This window comes from Colletotrichum jinshuiense, chromosome 8 (assembly GCF_051148585.1).
Source record: "Colletotrichum jinshuiense chromosome 8, complete sequence".
Taxonomy (NCBI): domain Eukaryota; kingdom Fungi; phylum Ascomycota; class Sordariomycetes; order Glomerellales; family Glomerellaceae; genus Colletotrichum; species Colletotrichum jinshuiense.
The window spans coordinates 2,716,278-2,740,984 of NC_139315.1; the positions used below are offsets into that span (position 1 = coordinate 2,716,278).

Genomic DNA, 24,707 nt, shown 5'->3' on the forward strand with positions numbered 1-24,707 from the left:
CCCTGCTGTTTCGATTGCAACAACTGCAGGTCCCCCGCCTTCTCCTAACTCCTGCAAGCTGGGTAAGCTAATCGCTGCAATTGAAGACGAGTTCATAGTACCGCCCGCTGTTCAGAGCGTTCCTCACAAACACTGTGGGATAACGCAAGGTGCCCAGCAGTGTGTTGGCTACATGGCTGAGCACGTACCGGAAGGGACATTACAAAGTAGGGTGAGGGACAATGCAAAGCGGCAAGTACTGAAGTTCCTGGCTACCATTGGCCGATGGATCGGTAGGCTAGATTTGTCCGTGCTAGCTACTGTCTGAAGTCGGTTCCCGAAAACGATCTCAACTGGTCCCGTCAAGTGTCAGTGTCTGCGCACGCGGCTCGATACAGCACATGGCAGGGCGGGTCATATAGAAGCCACTGAGGGGAGTGTCCCCAGCAGCCCCCCGGCTTCCACGATGAGCCTACCACCGTGGCGGAATCAAAACAGCCTCTTGTTATCATTGCCGCCTTATTTTGCCGTCTTCTTTCCTTATCGATTTCATAGCCCCGTGATCAACAGCGTGGCCGCTCACTGGTCGTTGCAGACCAGGCACGGTGACTGATTCATGATACCAATCTAGGCAGCCAACATGCCGAGACAATAATATACCATGATATACACCAAAGAGCTCGAGATCTTGTTCGTTCTTTCACATACAAGCCAGCGGACTGAGGCTCCAGAGAAGTAAGATCCCAGTAAAATGAGGGCCCCCATTAGGGCGGCCTCAAGTTCGATATCGGTCCAACGGCCCAGTTGTTTCTGAAAGGCCTTTCGATTATCTCTCTCTCGTATTAATGATAACGGTAGTAGCGATGTAGAAGTGGATGATTATGGGTTGAGTGTGCAATGAATTCAGGTTTGGTGTCTAGGAATATAGCGTCCTCAACAGCGAACCGTTCCGCTTGATCGGTCCGAGTTTCTCGGTCGAGGTTTATATCTGTCGCCTTCTAGTACCCAAATATGAGGTGAAAGACCAAACATCGGGCGTGCGCTCAAGAAACACGGCCAATGATGTTGTAGTTAGCCGTGGAGCAGATCCAGGTTAGAGGTCAATCGGCGTCGGAGGCCCCTTTCGCATTCGACAGCTTGCGAACCCGTTTGCCATTGTACGTCAAGACAATTTGCGACTGGCCATCGCCGGCCTCGGAATGGCGCATGGTGACGCCCATGCCCCTCAAGCCTTCCTCCTCTGCCCGTTGATTCCAAATCATTTGTTGCACAACCCCGTCTTTGGAACATGAAATGAACCCCATTGGCCACCGGCTCCGACTTAGTGACTCCCTCACGCCCTTACTGGCCGCCTTCTCGCTGACCATAAACGCGATAACACCGTCACTGCGCCAGCCGACGGGGGCTCCGATGAAGGAGCCTTCCAGTTCCCGGATGAGAGAAGGGCCGACCCGCTGAGAGCCTCCTTTGCATTGCAGAATGATCCTCAGTCTCTCGGTGTGAGATGGGAGCGCCCATGTTCCCAGAAGGTCGATGCCGTGGTCCGAGGCTCCGCCTACTCTCACGGCATGGATGCCGTACTGGGAGAGAGTGGATGAGACTGTATATTCATAGTGAGTTCCGACGTAGACGGTCGATGCCACGTCGAGCCCGGTGCGGTCTGCGTACGATAAGAACGATGCAAGGTCGTGATGGTTCGTTGTTGGAGGGTTGGGGAAAAGTACATCTGGTCGCTCTTTTCGATCTTGTCTTAGAGACGGCAATGTCGAAACGGGACGCGGTCTTGAGTGAATAGTGGGGGTAGCAAGCCGTGGATGGCGAGGCCAATGCTTGAAAAAAGAGCGTCTCAGAGCATACATGCTCTTGGATGTAACAATACAAGAGGTATTTTTAAATAAACAGTATCTACCATCATATCTTATGCCATATTAATGTAACAAAGTTGCAGAGCGTATGCTGTCGTTATGGCCAAGAGACGTTGAACGATCAAAGGTACGTACCACGGTGCACAGGCCCGGCGCCGAAATTGGTCAGTGCTTTTGTTGGCTGCACCCCGGCGGCTCAGATCGCCGACGATTGGCCCCGAAGCAGCCCCGCGCAACTACCACTCGCGATCGCAGCCTTGTCTGTCACTCCCAGTCAATACAACGTCACGGTGTCCAACGCCCACACTGCAAACCAGGCGCGATGGGCGACAGACTTACTCAATTGCAGGACGCTGTGGACCAGGTACGAGCAGCCTTGCGTTACCCACACAGTTTGCGCCGTCGCAATCGCTGACACAGTCCTACCAGCTCGCACAGCAGTTCGTCGCAAGCTTCCACTTCGTCCACCGACGTCACGACCTCGAGCTCCTCGGTCCCAATGATAAGATCCGAGACGTTAAGCAAGACCCGGAACAAAAGGAGGGTAAGTTGCACTTCTTGCGAGTTACAGCCCTGAACACCGCCGACAATTGCTGACTGGTTTGCCCACAGTCGACCCCCTCCCCGCAGACGAGTTCAAGGAAGGCCTTGCCGAGCTGTCGCGCGACCTGATTATCAAGGAGCAGCAGATCGAGGTCCTCATATCCAGCCTGCCGGGTCTGGACAGCAGCGAGGCCGACCAGGAGCGCTACATCCAGGAGCTGGAGGACGAGCTGAAGGTTGCCGAGGCGCAGAGGCAGGACGCGATCAAGGAGAAGGATCAGGTTTTGGCCAAGCTTGACGAGGTTATCAGGAGCATTCGGCGGCCGTAGTTAAGTTCTACGGCCACCAGGAAACAGCGGTAGCTCTGCGCGCGGGGTGTTTTTGGCGTTGAAAAAGGTTAAAATAGGGGGTATGTTTAAGGATATCTGTAGATTCAGCGATACCCAGTCCAACGAAACAATGGTTCTACATCTCTAAGTCTTTTATTCGCCGGCCTTCTTCTCCCCTTCCGTCTCACCCATTCATGTCCGTCCATGGTCGTTCAATCGTTGTATGTGGCTGTTGGCAAAGAAAAAGTCTTCAAGGGTTCTTCGACTTGAAGAACTGGGGAAAGACGTCAGGCAGTTCTCCCAAGTGCCGAATCTGATGCGCGGACGCCGGCGTCTTGGGTACGGGCAGTCCCTCCTCCACCAGGTGTGCCACGTTCCAGCCATACTCTTGGGCTTTTTGGCAGTTTAGATACGAATCGTCTAGACACCAGTCAGTGTGTGATGATCCGCGAAATGCAACAGCCATCTCACTTACCGACAAAGTAGCAGTCCTCCATTCTCTCGACGCCCGCCTCCCGCATCGCTCTGAGGTACATTTCCTTGGCGGGTTTGCAGACCAGTGGCTGCTGTCCGTAGTCGCAGAACGTCAGGCCTTCGAAGAGGTCCTCAATGCCCAGGAGCTTCAACACGCGCTTGGCGTGGTTTACATAGGCATTGGTCAAGAGCCACATGGTGCACTTGCTCTTGTCGACATTCTCGAGCAGTTTCCGCAATTCAGGGTTGGGCTTGAGAATATTTTCGAGGGGTAAAGCATCGTCAACTTTGGAGTTGTACTCCAAGGGGTCGATCTGATGGTGTCTCACGAGGCCCTCGATGGCGAGGCCATAGTTGGTGTAGTACTCCTTGTGTAGCTTTACTGCGTCATCCCAGGAGAGAGAGAGGTGCTTTGCAAAGTATTCATCGATGAGCTGTGCCATGTGGTCCTGGACTCTCGAGCCTAAGCCAGCATTAGTTTCTACCCGTGCACGGAGTCTTGTATCTGTCAGAACTCACTTCTGGGGTACAAGCAGTTGTCAATATCGCTTTGCGGCTGTCAGCTCAAGTCACGATCGAATACATGTTACTTAGGGATGACGTACAAGAAAAGCACTGGCTTGGGAGTTGATACTCCATTTGTCTGAGCTTTGTTGGGCTCCATGGTTGAGGTAGAGTAGTAGGCGTGCGTTGGTTTGTTGCGAAAGAAAGAGGGTGACAGTACAGCTGGCCTCAAAGACTCAATTGAGCGTTTTGATGTGAAAACCCGAGTTGGTTGTGAACAAAAGGACCGGAGAGGTCGGGCTGGAGAAGAGAAGCTTCTGAATATGCGTGGTGGGAGTCTGGCCGGCATGAAGCAAACCAACCCAGTTGGGCGGGGACTTGACAGCACCTCTTATGTTCCCAATTCTAGACTCAGATAATGAAGACCCTGCCGCTGGCTTACAAATGCAGCTTGAGGGGTTGTGAGGCTTTGCACGATAGTTTGGCGGAAGTGTTCTATGGTTGACTCACGCCGACCGACAAGATGGTATGGATAGATACTACGTTGCTCTTTGAGGTAATTAGAGGCAGCCATAGGGAGCTGTTCCCAGCAGCCGGGAACGTTAGCGCTCAAAGATAGTGGCCCCTCTGACGAAAAAGCTCCGAGGTTAGGGATGCACGGCCCACGCACTGCCTAACTGCATCACTGCAACTATTAGTGGAAATCAATGTCTGTAACGGGATGGCAAGGTACATTCACCTAGTGAGGCGCATCCCTTTAAGCAAATTTCCACAAGCAAACATCAGATCTGAGAACCGTGGACCCTGACGACTCGGTTCTTTTCTTCAACACATCCACCAGCGCACCTTATTTTCGTCTTCTTCCACGGCACTGCAGAAATCTTTTCAGAATTACTGTATTGCGTGTGATTTCAACAGTGCAGGCCTTCACTATACTGGTATCTCTGTCTTGTGCTTGGATTCCTTTTTTTCTTTCCTGCGCGCTCTTGTTTGATTGCCGATCTGAGTGCAAAGGGAAATCCCTGCGCAGATTGCTCGTCGCCATGGCCCAAGGCCATATCGCCACCATGCCTCCAATGGCTGCAAATGTGGCATTGTTGGGTCTTTCGAAGGATGAAGTTCACCAGATACAGCAGTACGAGAGAGTGGTGCAATTTCGCGATGCTATCCTCGCTGGCGCGCATCCTAAGATCAAGGTGGCTGCCCAGTTGGCAAAACAAGCACACGCCTCTGCAGTAGCATCTTCATCACACCCTTCTACACCCGCAAAGGGAACCGCTGGAAACGAAGCCCAGGTTTACCAGGCTGGGCACATGCAGTCGTTTGCGTCTAACGCGCAACACGCGTCTCTCCCTGGTTTGGGGAACCCGCCTCCCGCTAACGCGAACCTGCCTGCAAGACCCTTTGGCTCCGGCAACATGGAGATCAATCCTATCTTTCTCCAGAAATCTGATGACCTGATCAAGGCTGAGATCCAGCTCCAGAGACAACGTCTTGAACGCGCACTGCGAGATGAGGTTGATCAACGCCGGGCGTCTTTGAAGGCCTCGGCGCAGTCGGAGCCTCTAGCCGACTTCGACCTCTCGGATGTTCTGTCCAAGGCCCTGACTCTGGTTCAAGCTGCTGCTCCCTCGCCTGCCAATGCCGCACTGGCTGCTGCTAACACTTCAGCTGCAAGTGACTCTTTTGATGAGAACTCTTACTACTCCTCCCAACACAACTCGCCCGATTCCTCGCTCCGCAGTTCCCGCGCAGGTAACGACTCGGATGCTGCTGCGCAGGCGTGCAAACCCTCCGCGGCCGCCCAGCCATTCCATGGCCAGATGCAAGTACAAGCAAGTCAAACGGCCCAACAAGGCCTGCCTTCTTCGCACTCCCATGCGTCTGCTACTCATCAGCCACAGGGCCAAGCTTCGACTTCCATCCCTTCCCAAACCCGACCCATCCCAAGCGGAACCGACGCCCCGTCTGTAAATGATCGATATCCGTCGGTAGGAACGACGCAGCGAACCGAGAGAGGTGATATCACGGGTGCATCTACATCAGGAGGTGGGAGCGGAAATGCCAGCCGATCTGAGGAGTCAGGCTTCATGGACCTTGACGACAGTGCTGATAGATCTGTACCCGCAGCAGGTCACCAGCAACTTAGGGAGTCTATGTTTGCTCGCCAGCCTTCACCTCTGATACAAGTTCGCGCCCAGAACATTTCCCCCATAGCGCCACAGCCTGCCCATGTCTCGTCTCTGGTAATGGCCAGGGGTTCAGCAGTAGATGCCCAAGAAGTGGGCATCCTCCAAGGGACCACCGCTCAAGTTGCAGCACTGCGAAATGAGCCCAATATCATTTCCAGTCCAGATAGCTCGCCACAAGGAGGACGGAACGGAGATAAGCGGAAGGGCAAGAAGAAGAAGAACACCTTAAACAACAAAAGGGTACCTCGGCAAGCGCCGGAGGAGCCATACATCAAGCCAGAGCCGCGATCGCCATCTCCCATGAGTGCGCCGTCCTTCATCCGACCACAGAAGCGACAAAGAAGACAGGCAGAGGAGGAGCCTCGTTATGCCCAGCCAGAGCGTCAATTTTCTCGTTCCTACAGGGAAGACGGCGCCGCGCCTGCGTACGAGACTCAGGAGTATCATCCACGGCCAGTGAGTCAGGCCGCGGCGACTGGCGATTTCGGGTACCCAAGAGAGTATGCCGAAGATCCCCGCGTCCCAAGTGGCGCTGAATACATCCGACGAGTGCAGTCACCGGGCGTGTATGCGGTTCACGCCGCCCCAAGTGAGGTTTACACAACGTCTCCAGCTAGCGTCGACCGCTACGGTAGGGAACCTATACGATACTACCGCGATGGCTACGAAGTCACGCGGATGGGCGCTCGTCCGATGGTGGATCGTGCGAGGTCTCGCTCGCCTGGTATGAGGGAAAGAGCATCTCCGCTGATGGGACCACCCAAAGCACCATCCGCAAGGGTTGTGGTAGATCCCGTTACCGGCCGAAGGTATTACGAGCCGTCAAGCGTCGTTCACCAGTCGGTCGCACCGTCACCGCTACGACCTGGCGAGCCCGAGATCATCTATGAGAGAGCGCCGGTTCGAGCCGAGTCTAGACGGCCAGGGCCCAACCCCCATGACGATGATGTCATCTACCAGCGAGCATCGCCATTGTACGCGGCGCCACGCAGAGTTGTCACACAGCCCGAGTATGCCGTCGCGGATCCTCATCGCATCTACAGACAGCGAGAATATTCAACGAGGCCAATGGCGCCGCCAGGTGAAGAATACATACAGATCAGGAGTGGAACGGAGCGGAGGATCATTGAAGAAGCTCCGAGGGAGTACATGATGCGGGCGACAACGGCTCGGCCGGCAGAAACAATACGGTATGAGCTGCCGCGGGAATACGGAAGGGTACAAAGCGTCAGGCCGGAACAGCTACCCATACAAGACTATGCCTCGGCACCCATGCACCCCGAAGCCCGTCGGGAGGTGATTCAGCCGGGTCCTCGTTCCTACAGCGTGCGGCCAGCTGAACCTCCGGCGGTGCGGCGGGAGTATAGCGTGAGGCCGGTGGAGCAGCAGTACTACGGGCAGCCGGTCCCGGGTCGGGCCGAGGCGGAGGTATCGTACATTGAACGACCGAGGGTAGCCCCGCAAGAGGTTTATTACACGGATGAGGCTCCACGGCAGGTATACCGATAAAGGGCCTACTGTTGGTCTGCGACAGGTTGATGCAAACATTCCTGGTACGCGGTGTCGAAACACGACAAAAACTGGTGTTATTGGGCGGAGTCGGGGACAAGGATTGGTGATACTCTGAAGGTCACAACTTGGTTATGGAAAGGAGTTAATAGGCAAGGGCCGTTGCCAGAGGATTCATTTGTAAAATCACAAGGTGTACAAAACAGTACCTTGTACACATATAATGTAAACAAGCTGGGCCTGCTTGGACTTGAACAAAACCACCAACGACTAGGTCGACGTGACATGATAAAGTCCTGACCCGGAAAAGAGAGTTGGCCTAGAGGCCAAAAAATGACACCGGCGGCGTCGTCTCCTGGGTCGAGACTCGGCTTTCTAACTTGACAAAACCGAGCGACGCATGATTGACTTTCCCTGGTTGGAGGAGGACCATCATTCATATCAAGACACAAACGCACGGGCTCGACTTTTCTCAAGCACCGTGTATCGATCACTACGGTTGTGGATACGGGGAAACATTTTGCTCCCGCTCTGTCTGTTCGCTCAGGATACACACATGGTGCTTCAGGAAGGAAGTGAGGAGGAAGCCGGTGAGCGCCCCTCGGCCCCGAACGGTTAGCCCTGGGGGGATGGGGGTGGGAAAGGAGCAGAAAAAGAGGGTAAGGAGAAAAACAAAAGATGGGAGGAGCCTGGAGTTGATCGAGTTTCGGATCCGGCGGTTTGCTTAGCGGTTGCATCACTGCTGGGGCAAGGGGAGAGGGTCCGGCGGCGGGAGCGGAGGAAGAAGCAACGTCAGAAGGATTTATTCTGCCCTCTTGTGAAGTCATCCTGCACGGTTTCCCCCCTCTTTTTATTATTTTTATTATCATTATTCCTCTCTATCCCCCCCTACTCTCTTACCTCGTATGGCCGGCCCGTTTCGTTTCCTGCATCAAGTTGTTGTTTGTGTGTGTGTGTGTGTGTGTGGATTCCAACTGGAGACAGGGAAAGGGAAGATCTGTGTCCTAAGGGGCCAGGGGGGGGGAGGAAATGCCATGATCGAGGAAGCACTGGCGTGGTTGGGGTCGTATGGCGAAAAGACTCGCAGGCCGGCTTTCCGAGGAGGGAGATCGGTGCCCCTTACCTTGTGGTTGTTTTCGGCAGATAGAGACGGAGGTGGTGTGTTCGTGTAGTCTCTGAGCAACAAACATCACCCAAGGTCTGACGTTTTGTTTTTGTTGTGTTTACTTTCTTTTCCTCTTCTCTCTCTCTCTCCTCTCTATATCTCCCTCGCGCGAATGTTCTGGCACAGATAAGCGAAGTTAAATCCGTTAATTAGTCTTGATAATATCGGACGCGTTCCCTTGAGTAGCGGGGAGAAGGCCAGCAAGGGGGGGCGGTGGACAGTACACTACCGACGCACACTTTAAACCGATTGCTCAAGATGCACCTGCCCCCGGCGGGTCCGGCCACCGTAACACTACCTATACGTACGGCAGCCCTTGCATCAGGCATGCCAGACACTGTTTTTGTCCACCCGCCGCCCCCCGTCAATACCAGTCAGCGTCGCCGCTACAAAGTCCGCCCCCCCCTCCCCCGGACAAACGGCATTGAGTCGTTCGTCGTTGTGTTCTGTTGGGCTCGGGTGTTGCTGTAGCATATATGTGTGTGTGCTAGTGGGGGAAGAACCGGTTCGAGGTTGAAACGTTCATTCCGGGATCATCGATCCAACATATCACCCCTCCAGAGCTAAGCTGGCCGGGTCCGCGTTGCCCATCAGTGTTTGGAAGGGGAGGGTCCAGTCCGTCTTTCCCGTCAATTGCGGCCCCCCGCGAGCGCTAAGAGGACTGAGGGAGGGGAGGGGCCAGCAGGTGCTTGCTTATCCGCACCATGCATACATAGCATGGCAAAAGGTAATTTGGCTGATGTCGGGCGGCAGCAGAAACCGACTCACACACACACACCCCCGAATGAATCGTCGTCTCCTCTCGCGAGCCGATTCGCCGGCGGCGGATGCTGCTTTCTGCAGTTGGTAGCATAGACACTCACAAGTGAAAGAAGAAAAGAAAGCAGAGGTTTAAAAAAATAAATAAAAATAAAAATAAAAAGGCGCGGTGAGCGCGCCTGGAAAGAGGAACCAGACGACAATACAACTGCCGCGACATTTTCCCTACCTCGGCGAAATTGATAGAGGGTGCACCCAAGACAGCCCCCCCCCCCAAAAGAGTCGTGGTGTTTTTAAAAAAACGTTGGCTTGTTTTGAGCGGGACTTGCGTTTGCTTGCCCGAACCCAGCGCATCCATCCCCTGTCACGCATCCTCGCTCGCGCCGGTCGCGCACTGCCTGCTTGCTTACCTCCTCAGTCCTCCCATCAAAGTTTCTGCAAGTGCCTCCAGCAGCAGGCGTTACTCTTTGGAGCGTGGGTGTAGGACGCCATCAACATACGCCTAGGTTGTAGTGCTGGAGGGAGATGGACTTTCAGATCGGGTTATTGTTGGTAGTGGGATAAAAGGTATGGATATATCTTGGCATAAGACGAAGACCTTCACAATTGCGGGCGACGCACATGGCCTCCAGAAGAATCGCCCTTACGGGATTCATCTCCAGAGCAGCAGCCTCAAAGGTTCTACTAAATCTCCGTACTTCTTTCCGTACTTCTTCCCCGTCAACCTTACAAACATAACGGGGGAATATTTTTATACCGACCATGGACTTATTGGGCACTATCCTGGGATACACCATACGTAGGATCGCTCTGCTAACAAGGTACCAAACTCCAGACAGAGCCAGGTACGCAGTAGTCCGCGAGGGAAGCCCCAACCTATGGCATCGGTGGTGTTTGCCTGACATGTTTCAGTTGCCCTTCCCTCTCCTCAGAGCCATACCTCCATATGCAGGCGTAGTGCTTCGTCTTCTCGCGGTGCCCTAAATCCTCAGAGGCTCGCCAGCTAACCAGCAATGAGGAAGGGTGAGAGAAGGAGTAGGAGGGCCAGTGACAAGTGCCGTGACCGGGACATGCACAGTGTAGTGCCGGCGCACCGAGGCGGCCCTATCGATGAGCCTGAGGACTGGAACAGACGCCGACTGCACCGGTGACTGGCCAGATGACGGTCACGGTCCGCAGGTGGAAGGATGGTGCGGTGGGATTCGGGAAGCATTCATTCGAGGCTCGAGCTCCCCGCGCCACCGCCCACTATTTGAGACGCATAGGCGTGGGAGGAGGGGAAGAATTGGGCCCCAAGGGTTCAGGGGTGTTGGCTGACTTCAGGGCAAGAGGTGTGAAAGTTCAGTCGAAGCTCCAACATGTCGGGGAGTGACCTTTTGGGAAGCAGCGGTGCCCATTTTGTGCGTTCTGGCCGATCCAAATTTCAACGAATGGAACGTGCGACAAGTAAGGGATTGCTAAATGCGGCAACGCAAAGGTTGAGAATCACGACCGCTGGCGGGGACCTGAGTCGGCAGGAGGACGGTCTGAACTCTCGAGGCGGCTGAATGTGGCCAGCATGTGCTCGGAGTAGTGTACCATGAATGGATCGACAGCAGTCAGTAAGTGGCCTGACTACGCGACCAAATTCGCGACGGCCGGCCCAGATCAGGCCGTTTGTTGGTGGCAGGTGGTTTTCTCCGAAAGTGGTATAAGCTGGGTTACAAACTGGACTGGCCGCCGACGGAAGCACGAATAGATCATCGGCCAGCCGATGTCAGCTGTATTGGCCCAGAACATGGGGAAAGACTGGGTTATGTTGGAGAGCATAGGTTCCCGCAAGGGATTGCCATCTGACCCCATTGCATGTAGAGAGAGAACGGTGACGTTATTGGTAGTCATGACGATGACGGGCCCACGGAAACGAGCAGCAGGCGGTAACCATCGAGCTGGTGCTGGCTCCCGGCTGCGGGCTGTTCATGTTGGCTATCGTGTTGGGTGCCCAGCGCTAGGAATCTAGGATCGCGTTCCTGGCGAAACGAGGGAGGGTCTCATCAGCTGTTGGCAGCGGGCAGTGCAGCGCGTCCGGCCAAGCAACACACTATGAAGGATGAATTTGGTGATGGGGTGGGGTTGCCGGACCCTAATCAGCGAAATGGAATCCTGGCCGAGCTTGTCCGTTCTGGAGATGTCGTGTGCCATAGTGCCTTACCCTTAGGTAAGAGACCTGGACGAGACGAAGCAGAAAGGGACGCCTAGTCATCTAATCTTTCTTGCCTTTTATTGTTGACGGTATGTATTTGCATGTCTCTCCTCTCTCCGGACGACGGGAGCGACAGGCAGCAGAAATAGACGCTGGTAACTTGCATTCCTGCACGAGGTACCGTACCTCGAGAGTCCAGGTGGGTTGGTGAGTGGTGCTTGAGCTTGACTGATGACTGTTTGACTTGGGTGTCCGAGAAAGGATGTAGTCAAAAGTGACACCTCTCCAGGGTTACATACAGATCACGCCTCGGGTACCTGTGAGTACATAGCGGCCGTGCTTCCGAGTATCCGCGGGCCCATCGATGTTTCCCTAAAAGGTGAGGTGGGAGCGCACACGCACATCCCGCCTGGCGCCTCCTCATTAAGCAGCATGCCACGCAATATGACCCTCGTGCTCCTTTACACGACCTTTTGTTGCGTTGCTTCCCTCTCTCGCCAACTTGATGGTCGACATGACTGGCTGAAATCGGCGGCTTCGGGAATCTCATGGCCGCCGAGGAGTCGAGAAGTACGTAAGATAGCGAATGCCCCTGGGGCTGTGCCCGGGAACGGGAGATTGCAATATGACGTTGGCTTGACCCTTACCATCTCCAAATGCCTGAGCTTATTTGCAGAAGGTAAAGGTACTTACACACTCGGCTACCGCAAGGTAATAAAAAAGTTGAGCAGACAGCCGGACATCGGACACGGCACCGGACACAGACTAAACGAGACAAAAGGCAGGACACAGCCCTATTGCCAGTAGGTATCCTGGTCGATCAAGCAAGACCCCTGGCTCCCTGTTATCCTGTACCCTACTCGGCTTGACTGAGAGGCGTCGTATTTGCCATGAAAGATGGGCACGACTTTGCTCTGCTGTGTTCTCGATGAATGTCATGCTGCCATGATTACGGGAACACCACGCGCGCCAGTGTCGGCCTCTGTCTGTGTCTGACCTGTCTCTGATCTGCACTGCCAGGTTGGAACTTGGCCCTCCACGCAGCACGCGCCCTTGATACGCGTGGAATACATGCACAGCGGCAGGCTCTGCGTACATCTGGCCGCTGTAACACGGAGAAGTCGAGTTGCCTGTTGATAAATGGTAATCCCGTGCTTTCACCTGTCGATCACCACGCGTTATCACCGTGGGCGCCAGGACTGGAATGTTCCGATCTTTACACTAAAGACACATTGGGAGCCGGGTCAGTAAACGTTTTGCTGTTGGTTTACCGACTCCCATGGCTCTGCGAACCCACGGTTCAAAATGGGACAGCAATCGTGGGGTTCCAGTAATACATAGTAGTGTAATACTCTGTGGTAATATGGAACCTCAAAGCATGATGTGAGCCTTGGATTGGATGCAGCAGAATCAAGCGTTCTGGGTGTTGTAGTCTTATTTTTGTTGGATTTAATGGTGGAAGAGGGTGGAATGAGGACAAGGGCACTACGATGTACAGGGTGCCTCAGCAGACACTAACGGGCTGCAGGTACACTGCTGCACAGGGAACCGCCTGAGGGTACATATCGTCGGTATCGCCCTCGGTAGCGACCCACTTGGATGTCGCGAACCCTGCCACCAGTCAGCGGCAAGAGCCAGTGAACTGCGGCCGCTGCCTATGTAACTGAAAACAAGGGTGTGCCGTGCATGGGTACATCACCCATGTTTACCTTAGCTGCTGGAGGTACTGGGCAGAGGGCGACGATGTCGGGAGACTTGGAGTAACGAGCATGTGTGTTTATGCGTGCGTGGCCTTGAGATGCGCTGACGGAGCCTGCCTCGTGCACTGGGGGTGTCATGGTAGGTATCTTCCGCTGCAACAGGGTAATCTAGACCTCAGGACACCGTTCCCGGCAGGTATCCAAAGATGACAGGGAACCGTGCCTGGGTCGTCGAGGGTCTTCCTGTCACTGGATCTACCCTCAATCTGTGTGAGGTGATATGCCCTGGGCAGTGGGCAGTGGGATGTGGGCTGGAGAAGGTTTGGTGGTTTGGTAGTTTCGCCGGGGGAAACTCTACTAGTGGTCCTCGCCTGAAGGGAGTTGAGCCAGTGGAACAGGGGCCCCGTTCGGTTTCCAGTGTCCGTGGACCAAGACAGAGAGCGATGGAAAGATACATCAGAATACCGTCACCTTAGCCCGGCCGCGGATGTACCTCTACATGCATCCACGTATCGGAACGGGGGATACTGGGAAGGGGGGCCACCACTGCAATGGATGGACTGGATGGATTTTTGAGTGGAGTTGGCCTGGGACTGGGACTGGGCACTGGCACTCAAGTGTGGACACTGGGACACTGGGACTGGACTGGACTGGGACGGGGGGACGGGGGACGGGGGACTGGGAGTGGCCGGGCCATGCCATGCCATGCCATGCCCTGCCTTCCAATGCCTGGCCTGGGTCTGCCGTGTGGCCTTGACCACCTATGACCATCTTCGCCGTCTGTCTGAATCTCCCGACTCCTCTTCTCTGAGTTCTTCCACACTCACATCTTCACCCAACATCTCTCTCCAACAATTCCCTCTCTACAGGCCCCTCGTCGAGTCTGAGTGAGAGCCTCGAGAAGCGACACCCTCTTCCTTTCTCCCGCCCCCCTTTCCTTTTTTCTTTTGCCTTGCCCTCTTCTTGTGCTTTCGAATACCCCCAATTGTCGTTCGCGGTCCACGGTCCATTCCTTTGGCCTCCCCCTCCCCGTCTTTTGGCTGTCTTCCTCACCCACATCATGAACAAACTGGCAAACATGCGTCACTGGTCCGAGAGGATGAGCCCCAACTTTGGAATGGGTCGTCCCAACATGCCCATGAACCCCATGAACCCGAGAAGAGATACAGCTCCCCAGCAGTCTGCTTCAATAAGCTCCCCTCAGCCACTCGACGCCCCGACGCCAATCATCCACTACTCGTTCAACGTCCCCTTTGCCTCCGACCTCGCCGGTCCCAACACCGAGGATGTTCTGCACGCGACTGCCGACGCTGTTCTGCGATGGACACACCCCGAAGACGCGGCCGACGACGTCCAGGTTCACGAGCTACCCGTCCACACCCAGAACCTCGCGAACCTACGCAAGGTCTGCAAGGATATCACCAACGGCCCCTTCCAGATCGAGGCTCATGTCATCTCGACGACGCCCAAGAATGCCAAGGGACAGCAGGTCACCACCGTGTGCCTGTCGGGCACCCCGGAAATGGTTCACAAGAGCAGGGAGACGATTTTGAACGACAACCAGACTGTCCTGGTAGGTTTCTGAAGACATGGCGTAGGTCTTGGACTTGGATTAACCTGTACGGATTTAGCGTTGCACCACTGTCGACGTCGAAGGCCATCTCGTCTGTGACCTGACTGCCGGCGCCTTGAAGCAACAAGTGACGGATACCCTGGACTACATCTCCAAGTACTGCGGCGTCGACATTTTCCTGCTGGGCCCCAAGCTGACTCCCGTCGTCGACGGCATGACGGGTGACGCCGAGATGCGTGTGGACCAGAGATGGCGAGTGGCCATCTACGGTGATATTCTCTCTGTTGAGCATGCGAAGGCCCGTGTGCTCATTCAGATTGATACTCTAGTACGCCCGGCCAATCAACGATCGGCCTATGTCTCAGTTTGCTAACCGCAATACAGCTTGGCCGAGTTGTCGATGCTACTAAGCTTGACTTGTCGATTCATCAGCTCGTGTGCGGTCGCCACAGGAAGAATATCAAACTCATTGAGTCGTCAACCGGCACTGCCATCTACTTCCCGCCGCCCTTCTCTCAAATGTACCGGTACTGCCCGCCCGGTGCAAGCCGCCGAGACCCTACCGACATCTATATTACGGGAGAAAGCCCCCAGGCCATTGAGCTAGCCAAGCAGAAACTCCACGAGACGGTTTCACGCATTCGACTCTACATGAAGGATGTCACCATTGCGCCAGCCAAGATCGACAGCGTTCTTCTTACCCGCCTGGACAAGGTCCGCAAGATCCTCGAAGCCAACGGTACTTATATCTTGTTTCCTCCTTTAGCGAGCCAGCGCAATATGGTGCGAGTCCAGGGCAGCGAAGGACTGCATGTTGAGCGCACAGTCCGCGAGATCATGGCTTTGGTAAGTTTTTGTAAAGGACGCCTTTGCAGGCCAGGTCTAACAAAATACTATAGGCTGGACAGTTCTATAGCGCAGCCTGGTGGATTCAGCAGCCCGACAGTCGACAGCTCCCCAACCCGGCTGATGTTAGAACCATGCTCGGTGATGTTTGCGCGAACTCGGACGCCGATCTGTCTTTTGACAAGATGAACTTCTCCATCACTGGTTCCGATGATGCCGTCAAAGCTGCGCTGATGGTCATGTCCGAGATTAAGTTCCTCGTCCAGTCTCAGTACCAAATTCGTGTCAAGATTGAGCTTGCCAACGAGCACAAGGAATTTGTGAGCGGCAAGAAGAACGGAAAGATCAACAAGATCATGGGCCAAAGCAGCGTCCAAATCATTTTTGACGGCTTCAACGAGTACAACTTCAACATTGATGTCATGGCTGCTGGCTACGATTCGATGAAGCAGGGCCTCACCCTGGTTGAGCAGGAGATGCCTGCTTCCATCTCGTTCCATGTCCCTGACCAGTACCACAAGCGAATTATTGGCATTGGCGGACAGCACATCCAGCGAATCATGAAGAAGCACTCCGTCTTTGTCAAGTTTTCCAACGCCATGGATCGAGGAGGCATGGGTCGCGAAGACGACGATGTCAAGGTTGACAATGTCATCTGCCGCACCCCGGCCAGAAACGCCCAGAATCTCGATGCTGTCAAGAACGAGATTCTAGAAATGGTCGACAGAGCCGTAAGTAGTTCCCCCGATAGTGCTATGGCGCCCCATCACTGACAGACTTTCTCTCAGGACTCCGAGTACACCTCTCAGATCGTGAACGTTGATCGTCTCTACCACCGTCAGCTCCTCGCCCGCCTCGGCGAGATTGATGAGTTGGAGGGCAAGTACAATTGCAAGATTGTCTTCCCCAGTACTGAGCAGGCCAGCGATGAGGTTACTGTGACTGGTCCTCAGTGGCAAGTCCCTCATTGCGTGGATGAATTCTTGGTATGTATCTCGGACACCAGCATCGGCCCAACATTGTACTAACAATTCCCCTAGGGCATGGTGCCTGACAACCACGAGTTGGTTCTCACCCGTACTCCCGAGTTGATCAAGTTCCTCGAGTCGCCAAGCTTTGCTCATGACCTTGTTCCGAAGTTGAAGACCCAGTACGAAGTGGAGGTTACAGTTCACCAAGATGCCGACTCGGAGGGTGGTTTGCCGGCTCTCGCCCTGCGCTGGACGTTCACTCGCAACAATGCCGGCGGCCTCCGTGACGCGATTGATTTTTTGCTCGCCCAATTTGCGACGGCCGGCGTGGAGGTGACCATCTTGAAGGGCTCCATCCCCCGGCCCAAGTCCGATTCCTTCGAGGATTCGCTTCAGTACTTTGACTCGAAGCTTCTCCAGCATGCTCCTGCTACGATCGCTGCCGATTCTCCTACCAAAGCCGCCTTTGAGGGGGAGGTTGCTCGCGAGCGAAGCACCATTTTCGACCGCCTGCGTAAGCCTGGTAGCATGACCTCCATCTCGTCATTCCTTGATCGCCGAAAGAACAGTTCCCACTCGACCAACGGCAACTTCTTCAAGGGATCCAGCAATGTTTCCAAGTCTTCCCTCATTTCGATCGAGTCCACCCGCAGCTTCAACGCGGACAGAAACCCCTGGAACGATAGCGGCGTTAATCTTCCAGATGATGACCACCCTTGGGCGCATCGCCCTCTGGGGAATGGTTCCGACAAACTGACCATTCCCCATCCCGGTGACGTTACGCCACGTCACAGCACTCGAGCGTCCGGCGACAGCGGACGCCCCTCTACGTCTCATTCTACGAATTCTGGATACCCCGGTCCCATCGGACCTTTCCGTTAGATTCCCATCTTAGAAACTCTACGTGCAAAATACCCCGGCTGGATATACCCTGGCGTACAATACCCCCGGAACGTTGCTTCCGATGCATCGGTCGGCCGAAGTTATGTTTTGCTTGCTTTCTGATGCTTTCATGTTTTGCTGTTTTTTTTGCTTTTTGACTTGATTTCGTCTGTTTTTTCGGGTTTCGATGGTTTTTTTCTCGCACGATCTCACGTCCACTCTTTATACCCCCGAGGTCGAAAGGCCGAGGACAAAAAAGAAAAGATACCTTGTTCGCGGTTTGATTTTGAATGTTTGATGCTATCAGCGCTTCCTCTGGCCACGGTCAGAGAAAGATACGAAAAAGAAAAAGGTCGAGGGGTCATGTGGTTTCTCCTACTGCCTCGAATATGGCGTTTCAGTTGCCAGGTCATGCGACTCTCGTGGATCTAGTCAACCTAAAGCTCCTTCAACATTAGTACTCTGCGGCCTCAGAGACGGAAATGTATAGCCACTGGGAGCAGAGGCCGGACTGGAGTGTCAAATTGGGGGAAAGATGAAAAAAGGCTCATGCTCTTTGTGTGTGGATTGGTCCAGTGTGGCCCAGCGAAGCCGCCAGGCGGTGAAAGGGAAAATTGTCATGGCGGTGGGCAATGTGGTGCAAATATCAGTGGTTTGCCGAACTGCAAGCGGGAGTGATGACGATGGAACTGTATGGAAACCTATGCACCTTCTAGGTCGGCTTGACATGCAATGATACCCATGGTCGATCAAGCAAACTGTCCCTCATGCGTGACATCGTGAAGCTTCATCCTTGGTGAGCCATGCGCGTCTGAATTATTTGAGCAAGCAATTACTGCTGACGAGGGGCTCACAACGGCATCGAGCTTAGAACTCGAAGAAGGGTGGTTACAGGTGCCTCTAGAACATGGATATTTGCAGAGTTCGTCCTGAAAAGAGTAGTGACCGACGGGTTTATTTTGCACATCAGTCCAACCGATGTGACGAAGCTGGTATATGCCCACTCCTAGGAGTATCTTCCTGGCTACCGCACTGAAATATCGCGCCAGATCTATCCATACATGCATCGATGTCTTGTACAAAATCGTTGTGAATAGCACTTCGCCTCCTGATGCATTCCGTGCAGTGCAGATCATTATAATACAGGCATAGCAGCTAATTTACCCAAGATTACTATAGTTACACACCTTCTGTTGATACAATCGACATCCAAAACCCATAAACAAGTGATATGCCATCAATCGCCAGACTCACTAGGCAACGGGACCAACAGACACCTTTTCCTGCTGGGCCCGCGCCTCTTGCTGAGCTCTCTTGTGATGATGCCGCTGTAAACGGCGCTTCTCCGTCATGATGCCGGCAAACCTGCCTTTGGCGCCATGCTTGATCTTGGTAATCATGTCAGTGGCCTTGCCCTTGTCGACGTCTTCGGCGGCAAGGGGTTCTTCCTTCGGCCGGAGCTTATTCAGGAAGTCAAGCTGCCCTGGCGTGGGGGGTCCTTTTCGCCAACGTTGATACCGATGGATGAAGACGTGTGGGAACGTCTCAGATGCGTATTTGTCGCTGCCGTGCACAGCATCGGCGAAGGTCGACGCTTTAAGAAGTTCCCTTGGGGCCGCATAAGGCGATTTGCCTACGCCGGGAGGTAGGGCTCTCACCTCAACGGCTTGCCAAAGAGGCGTCTGCCGCTGCTGCCCATTTCCCGCCTCGGCCTCTAGTTTGGAAAGCCGGATGTATGACCCGCTCGGGGCGCAGAGGACATATTTGTCTGGGCCGACTTGGACCCATGCGTACTGACTGATGGCCCGGATGTGTTTCTCGCCGGATGTGTCCTCAATGAGATCAAAAACAGACCCGTAGTCAGTGAAGGTGACCGATCCCGAGGGAGCGGTGGTTTGAGGAGTCGAGGTTTCGGAGTAGGCGTGCTGCTGCCGGAGCCGCTCCGCCTCCTTCCTGTCTTTGATCTTGTGCAAGTCCGCCGTCGACGCTTTGTCGACAAGCTCCCCTGGATCAAGGCCGAACAGCGTCGGCGTTGTCACGATGCCAGTTTCGAGACTGGAAACCATGTCGATCACATGGCAGTCCAACTTACCCTTATGCAGTCTCATCCCTCTACCGATCATTTGGACCAAAAGGTTCCGAGAACGTGTCGGCCGAGCAAGGACCACACAATCGATGTTCGGGATATCCGTCCCCTCAGTAAAGACTCCGCAGTTTATAAGCACAGGAAACTTCCCCTTTCGGAATGCTTCAAGTATATCACTTCTCTCCACCTTGGGTGTGTCTCCCGTCACGAACCTCGCGTCGAACCCGTACTTTCGGAACGTTTGCGTCAGCCCGGCAACATGCGCGAGGTCAACGCAAAAGACCAAGGTCGACTTCCGATCCGATGCCCGGGCCAGCCAGCTTCGTACGGTGATGTCATTGATTTGATCCGTGTTGACGACTCGGGACAATTCTCCTTGCTGAAAGTCACCGTTGGCACCGTTCTTGACCTTGGATATGTCGGCCGTCGACTCCACGGTGGTAAATACCACATCTGACAACCATTTATCACCAATCATGTCGACGTAGTCCTTGTGATAGACGATCTCGTCGATGGCAGCGCCCAACTTCAGTCCATCGAACCTGGAAAAGGTAGCAGAGACGCCCACAAGGGATGGCGAGTCGGCTCTCTTTATGTCGAGTCCGAAGTGGCTGAGGACACGCATGTAGCCTGGAGCGACGATATGGTGTGCTTCATCGACGAGGACGAGTTTGAACCTGCTTGGGTTGAACTTCCTCAGTCGGTCCCCGGACGTAATACTCTGCAGGCTGGCGATGGTAATGTCCGCAGTGCCAGAGGCGTGCATCGAACCCATCTCAATTTCCACGGAACTACTGGGGTAGGCATTGGTGCAGTGTCTTGCTGCTTGCTCTACGAGCTCTCTCCTGTGTGCAAGGATCAAGGTCTGTGTGGCAAGTCCTCGCCTTGGTTGGATTCTCTCAATCAACTGGGTAAATATCACCTGAGAAGAGTTAGCCTTGGGTTGTTCTGAGTGACTGCACATGGCGTACCGTTTTGCCGCTACCAGTGGCCAGTGATATCCCAAGTCTTTTATGTCCATCTTTGAGAGATTGCAAGACTGACTGGATACACTCTTCCTGATAGTCTCTCAACTGAATCTTTGAGCTTGCATATCTCAGGACAGGGTGTGGTAAACGTATTGGGATGCCTTGCTTAGGCCGAAGGATAAATCCAGACGTATAACTCGATGGATATGGTTGCAACAGCTTTCTTACCAACGACTGTATCATATTGCATTGTCTTTCATCCTAAATTGAAGCTCAAACTGAAGAGGAAGTCGATACCTTTGAAGTCATCATCCAAGGGGGTACGTGATTAGCAGCAAGGGCAAGGTAGATACTCCAATCAGAGGTTTGGTATGGACCCACACTAACAAACTGCACTTGACCGGAGGTACCTGAAGCCAATCACTAACATTAACATACACATATCAGGTGCAGTTACACTAGACGGGTACAAGCAGCATCTTCAGCCGAGTTCCCTATCTTTTGGACTGCAGACCAGGAAATCTTCATTCTAGAGTGAGATAACTTTCATCTCATGACAACCAACCGACCTAATGTATCCTCAAGGCAACCACGAATAACACTCGCTCAACCTGGCCACTCAAAATTTTCGACCTGGCTTGTTCTGGCATAAAAATTTTTTTGCTGGTGTTTCCATCACACCATGTACGCTTCACACCGCATAGACCGAATCGTCGACATCAGAGGACCAGACGAAGATGAGCATGGAGCCGGAAGCCGAGTATCTCCCCGACAAGGAGGACATTGGAGAACACGAGGACCTTGAGTATTCACCTTCCAAACGGAAAAGAACCCAACATCGAGGAACGGAATCTGCGCATTCTGCACAATCATCCAGCGACGATGGCATCGTCACTCGCGACGGCCGCTCATCGCACAAACGACGGGCTCAAAGTGAGATCGTCGAGCCTGTTCTCAAACGCCACAAGGGTGTTTTCAACAACAGCTACTTGGATCTCTTGAATAGGGACATTGAACATGTCACGAAACACATTGCAGTGGCAGGAGATGAGGAACTGCCCCCGTCACAAATCGGTCTGACAGTCTGGACCCCGTTTGAAAAGAAGCAGTTTTTCGAATCGCTTTCCAGACTCGGCAAGAACGACCTACCGGGTATATCGGCCAGGATACAGACCAAAAGTGAGATTGAAGTCCGCCAGTACATCGCCCTGCTCCAGGATGCCGTCAAACGTAGGGAGCAAGGGCAGGATGGTGGCCTTGAGTCGCTGGAATTGGCAGACTACCCTGCTGCCGTCGAGACCAGCCAGCCATGCTGCCACGCGCTTGATGAAGCAGCCGATGCTATCTCTTTTCGACAGGAACGGCACGAAGAGCTCGTCGAGCAGAAGAAGTGGGGTGAATGTTGGAACATCAATATGGAACTTGCGAAGCGCGTTGAGGGCGATCACGGCCTCGAAAGGGACCCAACCTTTGCAAGTGACCATGGCCTCGTTTTCACTGAACTCCTGCGAGTCAAGAATTTTCTTCGCCTCCCCGAGCGGATATTCATGAACGCATCCTACGCCGAGAATAATTGGCAGTTCGTTAGTGAGGAGCCGCCAACGATCAGGGCAACCGCTCTGCAGGATTTTCACTCACTGCTCGTCTCCGTCACCAAGAAACTTGTCCTCGCGACACTGTTCATAGCCGGGTCTAGGATCAGGGCAAAGAGGCAGGTGGAGCTATCGACGCGGAACCTGGTGAGACGCAAGGACGTCGAGGCGGCCGTTGCGTCGTTGGGTATGAAGCGAAATAGCGACGAGTTCTGGGCTACATGCGCGCGTAGACTGCGACTGGAGGTCTGGGACGACGATGCGGAAGATGGGGCAGGGGAGGACGACGAGCCAATGCCATACGACCGCGTGGAGAGCATCCTACGCCACGAGCCTGGTGCCCCCGAGCACGTTAGCCTCAGCAGCGAAAGGCCCTCGACGCCAGAAATCAAGTTTGAGAAAAATGAATCGTCTGAATCGGCAGATGATGAGGACTCGGGCTCGGACGAATCGAGCGACAAGTCGTCTGCTGTCCTGGATGAGGCTGAACGTGAAGTTATTGAAGAAGCCAGGGAGGTTCTTGTCTACTCTGCCTACGACTTCCCCGAGACGCATCGCACGAGAGAGGCTTTGAAGAACAGGATAAGAAACGAGCGTGCGCAGGAAGCTCAAGCCGAGACGGAAGATGCCAAGGCAAGCTATGAAGCCGAGTTGGAGATGTGGCGGCTCCTGCAAAGACAACCACCGGAATCATTGGTCATGCCACGGATGACAGAGCGCGGCCGGAGAACTGCCAACGACATAGAAGACCTATATGATGTTGGGCGACAGTGGAGGGAGAGGTTAACATACTACAGTGAGTGGGAGATGCTTGGGACAACTAAGTTGCAGGACAAGAAGACTTGAACCTTGGTTTGATTGTTGATAGTAGTTATTGATACCCATAGACTTGGATATATCCATTTGCTTTTAGACGAGAGCCCCCTGATGCCGTACCATGCTCGCCAGAGGAAGAGGACGAGGCGTGTACGGCTACAATGTAAACCTACCAAAGTCGGATCTATAAGATGTCGCGTCCTGCGACGGGTATCATTCCCTGCGCCGTCTCTGGGTGACAATTGCCAGACTTTGATGTCGCAAAACCACTCGTAATGGGAGCTTTCTTAACGTCCTCGCCCCCTTGCTCTGCCTCGGCCCCTGCCTCTAGCACGGCCTCGAGCAGCACCCCTTGTTGCCCGCGACACCGGAGTGCCGCTTTCCTCGGCGCTATCCTCATCTTCCTCGTCTTCTGCTTCCTCCTCATCACCCCCCTCATCGTCGGAATCGCCCGAGTCGCCCGAGTCGCTGCCGTCCGCTCCATCTCCTTCCTCGTCCCCCTCCTCGTCGCCGTCATCTCCGTCATCTCCTTCATCGTCGTCACCCCCTCCTTCTTCTTCTTCTTCTTCCTCCTTCTCGTCTTCGTCTTCGTCCTCGTCGTCATCCTCGTCGTCATCCCCGTCCTCTTCGGAATTTGTCGACTCGGCCTTTCCAGCCTTTCCACCTTTTCCAGGTTTCCCCGACTTCCCAGCTTTCTCGGGTTTTTCGACCTTCTTCTCAGCCTTCTCAGCCTTGGCCTTGCCGGCAGCCCGCTTCTGACTCCTGGCCACCCTGGCAGACTTGGGCGGTGGTGACGCAGTCTCTGTGTCCCCGTCCTCCGTATCTTCGACGGTACTGGCACGAGTCTTGGTGACAGTGGACGCGCGCTTCCTCCTTCTGCTGTTGCCAGTGTTGCTACCACCAGGAGACGGCGGTGGCGGTGTGAGCTCGAGCTCGGGTGGGGAGGTCGGGGGCTCGCTGGGATCCGCCAGGCGGCGCTCCATCATCATATCGTCAAATTCGTCATATGGTAAAGCGAACTCCTTGAAGCGGTCGTCATAGTTGTCGTCCTCCTGCGCATCGTAGAAATCTTCGCGCTGGTCAATCGTTTTGAGGTCGTAGAAGGTACGCAGCTTCGTCCAGATGTGTGGAATGCGCGTATGGGTGTAGAAGTCCGGGTCTATGCCGTGATTCCGCAGGTGTTCGCTGATAGCGATCATTCTGAAGTGCTTGTGCATGCCTATGACCGGCCGAGTCAGCTTCAATGGCCCGGTTCTAAATCACGAGGACACGAGGACATGGGTCGACTTGCCCGCCGGTTTCCACCTGATGACTCCCTTGAAGAGTGATGACAGTTGATCGTCGGTCCATAAGTTATTCGGCCATTCGTCAGAGGATGGTTTGACTACGGGCGCAGTGGCGGTGGGAGTGTCGGCAGCTGGGGTATCAACGTCCATGGCATCTTCGTCGCGAGCTGGCGTTGGCGTCGCGACAGCCGAGGCGCTGCTGCGCGCCTTCTTTTTGGGAGGCATCGCAACGGGTGGCCAATGAGGACGTCGCAAATCCTCGAATTTATATTCGGCTGAATATGAAGGGAAAGAGCTGTTCAATTGCGGCGTGGAGGCTGTGGTGTGTCCTTGTCCAACGGTCGTGAGAATGAATGTTGAAAACCAAATTATCAGAGCCCAGGACTGGAGCTTCAGCAGATCAAAGCTTCGCCCGTTGCTTTGGCGTTCCCGGGTACCTTTTCAGGTGCCAGGGGCTGCATATGCGGGGATGACCACTCAGAGCCG

The 24,707-nt window shown here is 54.3% G+C and overlaps 8 protein-coding genes across 8 annotated transcripts; 4 read left to right on the forward strand and 4 right to left on the reverse strand.

The window, feature by feature from the left end:
* Positions 1–1,079: 1,079 nt before the first annotated feature.
* On the reverse strand, positions 1,080–1,705 carry EsH8_VIII_000734 (uncharacterized protein; the record flags this gene model as incomplete). The annotated part of the gene is made up of 2 exons (XM_083269776.1): positions 1,080–1,579; positions 1,648–1,705. The coding sequence occupies 2 exons, from the start codon at positions 1,703–1,705 to the stop codon at positions 1,080–1,082; spliced, it is 558 nt and encodes a 185-aa protein (XP_083129544.1).
* Positions 1,706–2,166: 461 nt separating this feature from the next.
* EsH8_VIII_000735 (mediator complex, subunit Med21) lies at positions 2,167–2,716 on the forward strand (the record flags this gene model as incomplete). The annotated part of the gene is made up of 3 exons (XM_083269777.1): positions 2,167–2,208; positions 2,274–2,388; positions 2,457–2,716. The coding sequence occupies 3 exons, from the start codon at positions 2,167–2,169 to the stop codon at positions 2,714–2,716; spliced, it is 417 nt and encodes a 138-aa protein (XP_083129545.1).
* Positions 2,717–2,966: 250 nt separating this feature from the next.
* On the reverse strand, positions 2,967–3,854 carry EsH8_VIII_000736 (Haloacid dehalogenase-like hydrolase-domain-containing protein; the record flags this gene model as incomplete). Its single annotated transcript, XM_083269778.1, has 4 exons — positions 2,967–3,136; positions 3,192–3,653; positions 3,710–3,738; positions 3,796–3,854. The coding sequence occupies 4 exons, from the start codon at positions 3,852–3,854 to the stop codon at positions 2,967–2,969; spliced, it is 720 nt and encodes a 239-aa protein (XP_083129546.1).
* Positions 3,855–4,737: 883 nt separating this feature from the next.
* On the forward strand, positions 4,738–7,395 carry EsH8_VIII_000737 (uncharacterized protein; the record flags this gene model as incomplete). The annotated part of the gene is made up of 1 exon (XM_083269779.1): positions 4,738–7,395. The coding sequence occupies one exon, from the start codon at positions 4,738–4,740 to the stop codon at positions 7,393–7,395; it is 2,658 nt and encodes an 885-aa protein (XP_083129547.1).
* A 6,884-nt stretch (positions 7,396–14,279) lies between these two features.
* On the forward strand, positions 14,280–17,473 carry EsH8_VIII_000738 (uncharacterized protein; the record flags this gene model as incomplete). Its single annotated transcript, XM_083269780.1, has 6 exons — positions 14,280–14,774; positions 14,833–15,102; positions 15,159–15,620; positions 15,674–16,351; positions 16,409–16,606; positions 16,661–17,473. The coding sequence occupies 6 exons, from the start codon at positions 14,280–14,282 to the stop codon at positions 17,471–17,473; spliced, it is 2,916 nt and encodes a 971-aa protein (XP_083129548.1).
* A 1,253-nt stretch (positions 17,474–18,726) lies between these two features.
* On the reverse strand, positions 18,727–20,334 carry EsH8_VIII_000739 (DEAD/DEAH box helicase; the record flags this gene model as incomplete). The annotated part of the gene is made up of 1 exon (XM_083269781.1): positions 18,727–20,334. The coding sequence occupies one exon, from the start codon at positions 20,332–20,334 to the stop codon at positions 18,727–18,729; it is 1,608 nt and encodes a 535-aa protein (XP_083129549.1).
* A 930-nt stretch (positions 20,335–21,264) lies between these two features.
* On the forward strand, positions 21,265–22,965 carry EsH8_VIII_000740 (uncharacterized protein; the record flags this gene model as incomplete). The annotated part of the gene is made up of 1 exon (XM_083269782.1): positions 21,265–22,965. The coding sequence occupies one exon, from the start codon at positions 21,265–21,267 to the stop codon at positions 22,963–22,965; it is 1,701 nt and encodes a 566-aa protein (XP_083129550.1).
* Positions 22,966–23,222: 257 nt separating this feature from the next.
* On the reverse strand, positions 23,223–24,446 carry EsH8_VIII_000741 (chromatin modification-related protein EAF7-domain-containing protein; the record flags this gene model as incomplete). Its single annotated transcript, XM_083269783.1, has 2 exons — positions 23,223–24,154; positions 24,227–24,446. The coding sequence occupies 2 exons, from the start codon at positions 24,444–24,446 to the stop codon at positions 23,223–23,225; spliced, it is 1,152 nt and encodes a 383-aa protein (XP_083129551.1).
* Between the last annotated feature and the right edge of the window lie 261 nt (positions 24,447–24,707).